Source organism: Terrapene carolina, unplaced genomic scaffold, assembly GCF_002925995.2.
Source record: "Terrapene carolina triunguis isolate 2854851 unplaced genomic scaffold, T_m_triunguis-2.0 Scaffold23, whole genome shotgun sequence".
In the NCBI taxonomy this organism is placed as follows: Eukaryota; Metazoa; Chordata; order Testudines; family Emydidae; genus Terrapene; species Terrapene triunguis.
This window is the reverse complement of record NW_020664374.1, coordinates 27,386,996-27,399,553: the sequence shown is the minus strand read 5'-3', so window position 1 is coordinate 27,399,553 and position 12,558 is coordinate 27,386,996. Positions and strand designations below refer to the sequence as shown.

General features: G+C 40.4%; 1 protein-coding gene across 1 annotated transcript in view; it reads left to right on the top strand.

The window, feature by feature from the left end:
• LOC112112035 (dystrophin) overlaps nucleotides 1-12,558 on the top strand; it is a 1,981,667-nt gene that overhangs the window by 1,286,753 nt on the left and 682,356 nt on the right. The window contains exon 45 of the mRNA XM_026649948.1: nucleotides 4,899-5,074. Coding sequence (XP_026505733.1) covers nucleotides 4,899-5,074 — 176 coding nt within the window. The remainder of the gene's footprint in view (nucleotides 1-4,898; nucleotides 5,075-12,558) is intronic.

Below are 12,558 nucleotides of genomic sequence, written 5' to 3'. Positions count from 1 at the left end.
GGCTTTTTTTTTTTTTTTTTGCTTGGGGTGGCAGAAATGCTGGATCTGGCCCTGGCTTTGCAGCTTCCATTAGCCGGGAACCAGGACCGATGGGACCTGCGGTGGTGGTGCCTGCGGGTGCGAGGGCAGTGCGCGAAACTTCCCTCAGCTAGGGGCTGCAGGGACCTGGGAACCGCGGTAAGCGCCGCCAGGACCCTGCATCCCCCTCCTGCACCCCAACACCCTGCCCCAGCCCTGAGATCCCTCCAGCACCCCATGCCCCTAGCCAGAGCCCTCACTCCCCCTGCACCCCAACTCCCTGCTTCAGCTGGAGCCCCATCCTTCACCCCATACCCCTCATCCCCGGCCCCACCTCAGAGCCCTCACCCCCTCCCCGCACCCCAACCCCTTGATCCAGCCCGGAGCTCTCTTCCACACCCTGAACCCCTCATTTCTGGCCCCACCCCAGAGCTCGCACCCCCAGCCCAGAGCCCATACCCTCTGCACCCCAACCCCCTGCTCCAGCCCGGAGCTCTCTCCCGCACCCCAAACCCCTCATCCCCAACCGCATCCCAGAGCCCACACCGGCAGACCTCACCCCCATCCCACACCCCAATCCCCTGCCCCAACCCAATGAAAAAGAGTGAGGGTGGGGGAGAACAAGCAATGGAGGGAGGGGGGATGGATCAAGCAGGGGTGAGGCCTCAAATAAGGTGCAGGGAGGGGGCGTGGCCTGGGGGAGGAGGTGGGGAAGGGGTGTTCGGTTTTGTGCGATTAGAAAGTTGACCACCCTGTCCAGTGCCATAGTGCCTGAACTTCACTATTAACACTTGAGGGTTCAGCAGAAAACAAAATTCTGATCCAGAATTCAAATGCAAGTATGTGGGTAAGAAAGGAATTGCTTTTTAATAATTTTATCTTAAAATATAGTAATATTATATTGATGCCCTGACCCTTCTTTCTAGCATTTGGATCTTATATATATTTTAGTACAAACGTTTTGTAATTTGTGTTTAAAATGAGACGGTTTGGGAGATTAGTGTTTGTAGTAGGAAGGTGGTGGTAACTTCAGGAAGGTACAGGTTGATTGTCCAGAGTGTAAAATGAAATGTGGGAGTAGGCAGTGCAGTGGACTTAGGGGTTGGAGTGTTGGCCCTATCTGTCAACATTTTTATTGGGCAAGACACAGTGAGTACCAATTTCCTTCTTGGGCTGCAGGGTGAGAGATTGCTGGGGAAAAAATCATGCTTAGGAGAGAGTGCAAAAGGTACAGGAGCAGTTACAGCCCCTGCTGTTATTTCTCAGTCTCTTCCAATTATTTTTGCCCTTCAGCTTTCTTCTTTCTCCTCTTTTTCTTTTCCTTTCATCCCCCTTTTTAGTCTTTTTTACTTCTATCAGTTTGGTTCCCCATTTTTTTATCCTCCCCATTCCCCTGCTTTCCTATCATCTTCTTTCTCCTTCTTTTGTTTCTCTAGTTATGCCTTTCCCTATTCTTCTCCCATTCTTTTTCCCCCTTCTTCCATCCTTAGGTATATTAAAGCCTTTGCTTTTTTTAAAACATTCTTACTGTAGTTGCTACTGGTCCACCAGTGGTTCTGCTTTATGGACTCTTCCATAGGCTCTTCCATAGGCAGCACTTTTTTGACAGGAGGCGCTGCTTTCTGAAGTGTCAATTCAGCAAAGCAGACTAATGAACTAGCATCAGCAATGAAGAAACTGCAGTGAGGATATTTTAAAATCAGCAGAGTCTTTTGAAGGTAGAAGTGAATGGGAGAGAAGACAAGGCATTTGCAAGAATCAGTACAGCCCCACTTTGCCATAAATAAAATTAAAGACATTGCTTGCAAAAACAGGATGGCAGCACTGTTTACCATGCAACTTAAATCTTCAAAGGAACCCTGTTTGACACCTCATCAAACTCTACCCTTTGAGATACAGTATTTTATGATAATGACCATCCTCCGGCCAAGTTGTCAGAAATGAATGATGATATAAAATAATTGCATCTATCTTTATAGTCTTAAAAACTGTGCATTTATTTTTGCTTCATATTCTGATGACTTTTTTTTCTCTCTGCCATGCCATTTTCATCTTTCAGTAACTACATTATAATTTATGTTTAGGAAGGTCTTTACAATAGAAAAATGTGTGATACATACATATGTACTTATGTTCTTATTTATTTCTTTGGCAGAAGACCCATAAATCAGCAATGAAAATAAGATTTCAGAGGGTTTATGTTAAGATTATTACATGAAATGCTTGAGTGGCTGGCAGGGAGCTGACACCCAGCTACCACAAGAAAGACTTCCTCTCGCTGGAGGCAGGGAGTAAGAAGGTGACTCGCAGACCTGGGTACCCCGAGAACTGTCACCATGTCAAAATAACATTTTTGGAGAGTAAAGTCCTTTGTTTTCCCATAGAACTGTTACCACATGGATAGTGGCCATGAAAGCTTCCTGTGCACCTGTCTGCGCTTAAGATGCTACAGCAACACAAATGCGCCACTGTGGACACTACCTGTGCCCATTGCTGTAGTTAATCCACCTCCCTGACAGGCATCAACATAGTGCTGTCTACACAGGGACTTAGGTCAGTTTAGCAGTGCTGCTCAGGGATGTGAATTTTTCACACCTCCTACCGTCATAGTTAAACTGACCTAATTTTCTAGAGTAGACCAGGCCTCAGGCTGTCACACCGCTTTGCCTCATTCCTGTTCTAGAGGCTCCACCTCTAGGAGACACCCACACAGGCTTGATTTGGTCCCAGGAGAAAGAAAACTCTTAGTCCCTCTAAAGATTGCGCATACATACCCTCCTCATGGGTGCTTATCCTCCTAGTGGACTTGAGGAGGAGGGCTCTGTAGCTGATCAGTTGGACAGAAAGGAGCAGTATATGCTTATGCTCATTGGCTCCCATACACTCAAGTAGGGAGGGCTTATAAGCCCTCCCCCCAGCCTAGGGCACAATTCTTTGCTGGGAAAAAAAGTCCCCCCTTCCCTTCTTTGGGATTAGAATGTAGTTGGGTTTTGCTGTAGGCATCATGCTAGTTGCCCTTTAGGGACTGGGAAGGAATCTTTCCCACATTGCCTGATTGGTTGGGACAGGATGGTTTTTTTTTCATCTTTCTTTCAGCAGCCTAGGGGGACCTGGTGAATAGGTTAGGTTGTAAAATTCACATTGTCCCAACTTGGTAGGTGCCAACAGGAGGTCTGGTTTCCTGATAAAATGGAATTGGTAGCAGAATTAGGGGAAGGCATCTTCTAAAGAACATGGGGTATGGCAGTAAGGCTCCTAATATCTGATACAGTGAGGAGACAACCCCCTTTCCCCATGCCCTCAAGAGAGACTTTTCTTAATGTTGGAAGCAGGAGTGCTGCAACGAAGACCAGAGAGAGCAGTTCAGGAGGGGGAAACATATAACTTTGGTCTAAAAGAGGATTTGCTAACGTATCAGTTTTCTGCTACAAGAGAATATGAATATTCAGCATTTTAAATTGAAATACAGTAGAACCCCTTTTTGCAAACTAATTGGGGATTAAGGAGTTCATACAATAAAAAGTTCATTAAATTGAACACCTCAACATTATTTTAGGTATTGTGCTTAGGTTGCAGTATGGTGCATTGCATCACTTTCCTCTTGTCCTTCAAACCACAGCAAAGCAATTTCCAGTGCGTTGAAGGCACTGGAATGTGAAGAGATGTTGACTTGTTCTTCATCAACATCACTGTCGTTATGTGAGTTGGTTTTTTTTCTTTTTCCTTTTCTTTTGTTTCCCCTCCGGCCAGGAACAATGGTTCATATAACCAATATCATAAAATCAGGGTTCTACTGTACACTGTTTTGTACCTGGACTCTACTATTTTGTAGAGGTTGGGTGCCCCATAAAAAAAAACCAAAAAAACAAAGGTAGAGTGCAAAACAAGTTCCTTCTTTCAGTTTGTGTTTATTTTAGCAGTAAAAAGTGTAACATCTCCATTTCACAGTTACATGCTTATAAATTCTGAGAGTTATAGAAGGAAAAGTCAGTCTTGTTCCATTGATAAATAAAGATACAAAATTAATTTGATCTTTTTACTGATAAAATATTACATTCCTTAACAATTTACATTGCTCTAATTGTCCCTTTTCAAATCTGGTTTAATGGCTGTGTAGTGTGGAAGTTCAAGATTGTTACTGCTAATGATGAATTAAGATAACAATAGAATACTAGGATTCTAGTAATGAAAGAGGTATAGGAAATTAATCTTTAGTGAAGAGTAGAAAACTGCCCATCAGCAGCGTTTGGTTGTATTTTCAGTAGTTCTGCAGTTCACAGTATGTAGACAGAAGTGAGATAAATAAGGATTTCATCAGGAGTGTATTTTTTTCTAAGAAATGGAGGGTAGTTGATTATCAAGCCTCTCATGACTAGGAGTGGATATATTCCAGAGAGGGATTTGGAAAAGTACTTCAGATGTATAAATAAGCAGTCTCCTTGTTTCTGTCAATGTACCTTTTCACTACTTTTATTGACAGTTAATAGGAAACCAAAATACTTCGTTTGCTTTCACATTTTACAGCATTTTGTACACTATTAGATATGGTACATCTCTGTGGGGACACAATCGAATTTGCTCAAGAGGATTTCCCACTAATTGATCTGTAGAACATTATAACATTCTCTAGTAGGTTAGAACATTCAAAAAAAAAAAGAGGCAGAAGCTGAGCTGAAAAGGTGCTTGTTACAAAAACATAAAAGCTTCCTTTCTGTCTTATTGCCTTTTCGATGTATGCATTTGGGATTCAGAGTAGAGAAAACTTTCCCACAGAGCTCTTTCTACCAGACCTGTAGTTGGTAAAGCATTTTTGATCCATGGTTGAATAAAAGGAGATGACTCTTCATTTTTGACATTTTCAAAATATATATATTTTACAGGAGCTCCATGATGGCATCGGACGACAGCAAACTGTTATCAGAACATTAAATATAACTGGTGAAGAAATTATTGAGCAGTCATTAACAGCAGATGCTAATGTACTAAGGGAAAAGCTGGGTAGCCTGAATTTTCGGTGGGAGGAAGTCTGCAGGCAGCTGGCAGAGAGAAGAAAGAGGTAGGTTAAGAACATGGATATTCTGAAATCGTTTCTGGTTATTTCAGATTTTCTGTTAACAATAACATTGCAAGGAACCCGTTGGACTGTTCCTTAAATATTCATATTTAACTATCCGTAATTAAACACAACATCCTTGTTTACTTGTCCAATTCTTTGTTTCTACCCAGTCTCCTTCCCCCCTCCCACCCCACATAAACAAATGTCCTCATACTTCCCACAGCTAATGTTTAAAAAACACCATAAATATGATGTTATTTTTAGAAAAGCTGAACAACAGAATGATGTTTTTCATAGATAATTAACACCTGAGCTCACATTTTAACAAGCATTTTAAAGTAACTTTTTACCTGATAGTGTGTCATTAAAATTATATATTAAAAAAGGTTTCTGTAACTGTGAGACTAATGACATTTTAGGGAATCATTTTAACAATATTATTTACTTTTCATAATGTATGATATCTGTTTACTTTTGGCATTTCACTCAGCTTCGATAAAGAGAATGGATTAGTCAGTTTAACTGTTATTTATAGGCAGTGTACAGTCAGTTTTTCATTCTCCTGCACTAACATGATGCTGCAGTATTTGAGTTGCAATATTACAGGGAGACTGTTTTTCCTTTTACAAGAAAGGATTTCCTTTGAATTAAAAAAAAAATCACAAACATTTCTATTGATATTGGGTTTTATAAAAGCTTGTTTTTTCTAAACTTCAATGTAGGACCAAAATTAACCTACCGTGCTTATTTCAAATACAGTAGTTTTGTTGCCAATCTTCATTCATGCGTTATTTTTCAGAAATGAGTATCTCATGAATAAGGTACAATGGTGAGTGCGGTATTTAGGAGGAAGACCAATAGGCTGCAACAGTTTGTTCACCTCTTAAATGTCTTGTTGTTACCCTAAGGACTATCCTTTTTCAGTTTAGAATTGTGGAGAGGGAGGACCTGTAAAGATGTTCACATCCAAAAGAGAGTGAGTTGGGAATCCTGAAAGGTTATTGTTGACTTTAATTATCATTAAACTCTCCCTTGGAATTCATTAAAAGATGAGAACACCAAGAGTAAGCTGCTGCAGTTGGATGGCTTTAAATGATTCTTTCCATTGTGTTTCCAGGTGTTGATGCTAATGTTTCTTGTTACACCAGGGAGAGCTTGGCCTTTATTTATCACACTAAAAACTATTCTTTTGCACCACTGAAACCCAGCTGTATTTCCAAGCCCTTGCCTCTTATATAAGTGCTAACACTAAGGAAACAATAATGTCATGTTAATAGCTCTGTATGCTGCTGCTGCAGCACGTAAAAGGAGGTTTGGGGGTTTAGCTTTGACCAAGAATGTGAATTCTGTCCCAGTTCTGGTCAGTGGCAGTACAGCACTTGCATCTCCATCTTTTTTATTTCATAGCTACAAATGTGTATCTGAATGCCACTTTGGCTTCAGGCTCTCTCTGTGGTGCATTGAATTATTGAATTTCCTTACACATTCTCTTCAGTAAAGACTAATAGGATCAACAATCTGCTACCTGAAAATAACACAGTCCTATTCCCTAAATGAGCTACATTGCATTAACCAGAAAAAGCAGTAGTACACTTGTTCCAGCTTTGATGTTTTGTTTTGTTTTGTTTTTTCTAGCTATCCAGTTGGGTAATTTTAAGTACAAAAAATCCTAGTGAACTAAACAGGAAAAAAAAGGCATTGACATATAGTGAGAAAAGACAGTACTGTATCAAACTGGTAGGAATTCTTGTCCATTCTTGTAATGTCATTAATGACTGTCACAGTTGCAGGGATAGCTGGACTTTTGTCTCCTTTTTGGTCTCTCTAAGTGCATCCAGCTCAGGTCTTGGGCTCCCTGCCCTTACCTGTCCCTGGGTAGGATCCTACTCTAAAACTGGGACCTGGGTCAATCTACCCTGTGTATACCTACCACTTACCATCCTGTGAGTCTGACTGGGTTTTGGGCACCTGCATGTCCTCCCTTCAGGGACATGTGACCAGTGATAAATTCACCAACAGCCTTCTTAAAGCAAAATATCTCTGTTCAGCAGTAAGAACAAAGCATTAGATGAAAGAACAAACAAACAAACAAACAAAACAACAACAACAGGATCACATGTCTATCTTACCTAAAGTACTATATCCCAGGCTCCTTCAGGCACCCCTGTCGGTGCCTGTGTTTTGGTTATGACTACACTGCAGATGCGAGGTGTAATTCCCAACTTGGGTAGACTTACATGCTGTAGCTTCGCTCAAGCTAGTGCACTCAAAATAGCAATCTGGCAGCAGCAGCACAAGTGGTGGCTTACACTACCAATGTGAGTATGTATTTAGAATCTCAGAGAGGCTGTATCTGAGCAGCTAGCCGTGCTGTTATTTGTAGCAGGGTGGCTTGAGCATAGCTAGTGTGTATGTGCGTCTACCCGAGCTGGGCATTACACCTCCCAGCTGCAGTGTAGACGTACCCTTTGGGTGTGTCTCAGTCTGCACCCTCAAGACAGTCTTTTCAAACCCTGTAAGTGTTCTTTATTCTCCAGGAGTTTTCCCCATGTGCTGTTGGGTTTTGGTCCTTCCTGGTCAAACCTGTTCTGTATGCTGGCTTGAGGAACAAGAGAGTCATTAGAGCTAATTGTTCAGGCATTGTCCCTTAACCATCCTAAAGTGGAAGCTGTTAGCAGACCATCTTGAGCCACCTCCTCCTTCCTGCCTGATCCATCCCAGACAGTCCTCCCTTGAGAAGCACTTAAACCAAAATATGCATATGGAAAACACCATTGCAATGGTAGGCCAATGCACAATGTTAACAAATATGGAAGAGCACCCACATATTTGTCATGATGACATAATAATGTGTGTGTTTTGCAATTTCACTTCAGTTCTCAAACTATAAAGTATCCTTTATTAAAAAAAAACAAAAAAAATTGTTTAATTATTTAGACACAGTATAAACTAAACAGCGTTTAAAAGAGAACTGGATAAATTCATGGTGGTTAAGCCCATTAATGGCTATTAGCCAGGATGGGTAAGGAATGGTGTCCCTAGCCTCCGTTTGTCAGAGGGTGGAGATGGATGGCAGGAGAGAGATCACTTGATCATTGCCTGTTAGGTTCACTCCCTCTGGGGCACCTAGCATTGGCCACTGTCGGTAGACAGGATACTGGGCTAGATGGACCTTTGGTCTGACCCGGTACGGCCGTTCTTATGTTCTTGTGTTCTTATGGCCTGATCTACATCTAAAAGTTAGGTCAACATAGCTATAGTGCTTAGGGGTGTGAAAAATTCACATTCCTGAGCATTATAGTTAAGCCGACCACACCCCCAGTATAGACACAACTAGGTCTATGGAAGAATTCTTCCATCAGCCTAGCTACCGCTGCCTGGGGAGATGTGACAGATATGGCAATTTCCTTTAATATCTTTGGGAGATCTTACTGTATTCATGTTGTGTATCATTGTGGGCCAGGGCTTGTATGTAATTCCATGTGGGAGGGTAACAACAGCAGGAACTAAGTGGGGATGATTAATAAAATTCACTCAGGTTGTAACACCTCCAGAGAGGTGTCACCTGCTGAGGGGGGGCTGCATATACTGGGTCCAGTTGGATTCTGTAAAGAACCAAGAGACAAAGAAAGGACTTTGGTATAAATAGCCTGAGTTTAAACTGACTCAGAGCCTTCGTTCTAATCCAGCAAATGGATAGGACCTTCTGTCCAAGGGGAAGGACCCAATCCTTAGGGAAGGGTTGGAAGGACTGATACCAATCAGCATCTTTGTGGAGAAGAGGGAAGGGAGTGATCTGTGGTAAGCTTATTAGCATGCGTATATGTTTTTTATTATTGTCTTTAATATGTTGTCTCTGTAATGTTTCTACCTTAAGAATAAATGTGCTTTCGTAGAAAGAGTTGTGTGGTAACTTAAAACAGTGAATCAAAGAGAAAGCAAAGCGGAGACACTGGCCTGCTTATAAAGTTGGACTTTTCCGTGGAATTCACAGTGTAGGCAGGAAACTTGCTGGCTGGAAATACCCCGGTCAGGAGGGAGAGAGATGAAGGTATCCACCTAAGATGGGAGGCAACGGTGGAGCCGGAAGCTTATGAGTTGATACCCTTGCTGGGTCATGAGGAGGGAATATGGTTGCAGTTGCCCTGAACTGTGACAACCTACAATGTTGGAAAAACCCTTTCTGTCACTATAGGATGCGTCTACATTATAGCACCACAGCAGGATAGCTGCAGCACAGTAGCTGTGCCACTGTAGTGCCCATAGTGTAGACATGGTCTAAGAACGTCTGTGTGTATTAAAACATTGCAATGTTTATTATTCAGTGTTGTAAAAATTTCATTTTTAAAAAACAGAAAGACCCAAAACCTCAACAACAAAAAATTGCACCCCAACTCAATATGTTTTTTGTTGTTTTTTGGAACGTCTATCTCTCTAAGGCCTGGTCTACACTAACACCCCAATTCGATCTAAGGTACGCAACTTCAGCTACGTGAATAACGTAGCTGAAGTCGACATACCTTAGTTCGAATTTACCGCGGTTCAGACGCGGTCCACACGCGGCAGGCAGGCTCCCCCGTCGACTTCGCGGTACTCCTCTCGCTGAGGTGGAGTACCGCAGTCGACGGCGAGCACTTCCTGGTTCGAATTATCGCGTCCAGACCAGACGCGATAAATCGAACCCGGAAGTTCGATTGCCAGCCGTCGAACTACCGCGGTAGTGTAGACATACCCTGAGAAGTATGAACGTAATTGAAAGGTTATTTAATATTCAAATTTTTGTCTTCAAATGAAAGCTTCTTAACAGTCAAAAGGGTGATGAAAACAGATTTTTGTTAAGCATATATTAACCTCTCTATGGTTGGATAGAAAAAAGCGATATACTGTGCCTAGCAGATTGCGGATTCAGTTACATTCTTATTGGTTAAAGAACTGCAAAACTTTTTGTTTCGGAGAGAGTGTGTGCCTTTTTAATGTTTGTGGCACATCTATACTTATACAGTGAATCAGAGAGTACATGTGTTATATTTAATTTCAGAATCAGTCTTATAGTTGGATGATTTGGAAAAGGAGGATTGATGACCCAGCATCATCAAGCATATTTGATGGAAAATGGAATGTCTTGCTGTTTCAAAAGTAATCAGTTTATATTTTTAATTGCTAGATTTTGACATTAAAAAAAAACCTACCACCGACAACAAAAAAATTGTTCTATTGATCTGAAGAACATTTCTTATTATTTTAATTCCAAATGATTTGCAGTTGTAACAAATTTGAACCTACCTGGTATCTATTTTGAGCTCAAGTTAGTTTGAAATAACTATGCAGAGAATAGCACAGCAACCAGCTCTATTTAGGAGAGTGCTTTTGAATATATAAAGTGCTTGGTTTTCCTGAGGTATACAAACAAAATCTTTTATGCTCTAACTCTAAAATGATATATGATTATTGTAAATTAACTGTTCTATTTTTCATATTTTTATACTCAACTTTCATTATAGTATTGCTTTAGCTACAATACAAGACTACCTCTGATTAGTCTTTCACCTGAGCTCTCAATATATTGAAACCTGTTATTAACTTCTCTTTAAAAATCAAAAGTTGGCTCATAGATGAAGAGGTTGCAGTACAGCTAAATTACTGATTTTTTTTTTAATATTTCTTTTACCTCCCAGAACAAAATGATGTATACATATTTAATTTTATTTTCTTTGTTTATGAATGTTGGGCAAATACGCAGAGATAAGTATGCACAGATTTCTTAGAGTAATTAATTAGAAAAGAAATCACACTGATTTAAATTTGAAATGCATATGCATATACTACTGTAGCTAAACTTGCCATTGTTTACTGGTCATGATTGGCTTCTCCAGGGTCTGTGTGATATTTTGTAGTTTAATTATTTTGTTTAAAGGTTCTTACTCAAATGAGAGAGAGATTATATTTGCATATTGTTTAGAAAAAGAGGGGGGGGGAATTCCTTGATCTCTCAGTAAATATTTCCCCTAAACTTCCATACTACTGTTTTGATGGTCCATCAAATTCTCAATACAATTTCACCAAATGTCTAAGAAAAATAACAGGTATCAAGGAATCTAATGCCCTCTTTCTCTGCTCCCAGAAATCCCTGTAGCAGGAAATGCTAGATATATAATAAACAGTTGGTTTAGAAAATAAAGAGCCAACACCAGAATAGTATTGGGAGTGCAAAGATACTGATGAGTCACCAGCACAAGTCCAAAGCTGCTATTCTCCTCTGGCTACAGATTTCTGCAAAAATGTTCATGAACACTCTCTGCTGTGTGCAGGTAGAACCTTTAAGCACTTGATGCGATTCACAATGAATTTACATCTCACCATGATACTGGTACCAAATTAGTGGATGATGCGGAAAGTAGGAGATGTAATATATTTTTATTTTTAACAAAGCATTTGATACTGTTTCTCAAAACAGTAAGTGAAAAATAAATACACGTCATTGGAAAAGAATATTAATGTGTACAAAAAACTAGCAAAAAAGACAATGATGTCAGGACAATGACAGCCAGCAGTGTATGGAAGGTACATAGAATGGTACCACTAGAGATTGGATTTGATCCGGTTTTAATTTCTTTATTCATAAGACTGAAGAGGGAGCACATGAATTATATTTACCTATGATTTTAAAGTGGGTAAATGTTTCAAATCCATGTGCAATCAGTGAAATAATACCAAGGGCCATATGTCATTTAAAAACATGAAGAGAAAGAAACAAAATGAGATTTAATTTGAACAAGTAAGGTAATATATCTGAGAGAAACCCAGAAATGGGTAAAGTGGTAGAAAACCAAAGGGTGAGAGTTTATGACAAGAAGCAAGGCTTTTCAATATTATTATGGCTACAGAAAGGGTCAGAATAATTTTGTACTACATCTGCAGTGTGGTCATTTTGCAATTCCAGGGTAATACTCCCTTCTTATACATGCTTGGGGTATGCATTCATTTCTGGGCACGAGTTTACTAGAAACATATTGCCAAATTGAGGGAAGTTAAGAGAAGAGCAATAAAAATGATGAGGTCTCGAGGAATTTTCTTTTATGAGGAAAAATGTATACACCTTGGTTAAGTTATGATTGACAGCATAGGGCAGTTGGGAAGAAATGTGATGAAGTATACCAATGTATGAAGAGGTAGTAAAATTAAGGAAGTAGAGAGATTTTTAGCCAAAATAGGGAAAAGTTAGGACAAATTTATGCTGAGTAGCAGGGAAAATGGATTAGGCTAAGGAAGTCTCCCAGTGGAAATGGTGGTAGTGCCATCACTACAGACTAGATTGGATAAAGCACTTGAAAATTTATTATAGTGAACAATCCTTCCTTGCAGGGAGATGGATGCCAAAAACACTTGGGTGCTGTAAAAACCTGGTTGGTGACTCAGTAAGCAACATGTTTCCGTTTGCATTGGCTCCAAACTAGTGTCTCTGAATGGTCCTACATGATGCTATA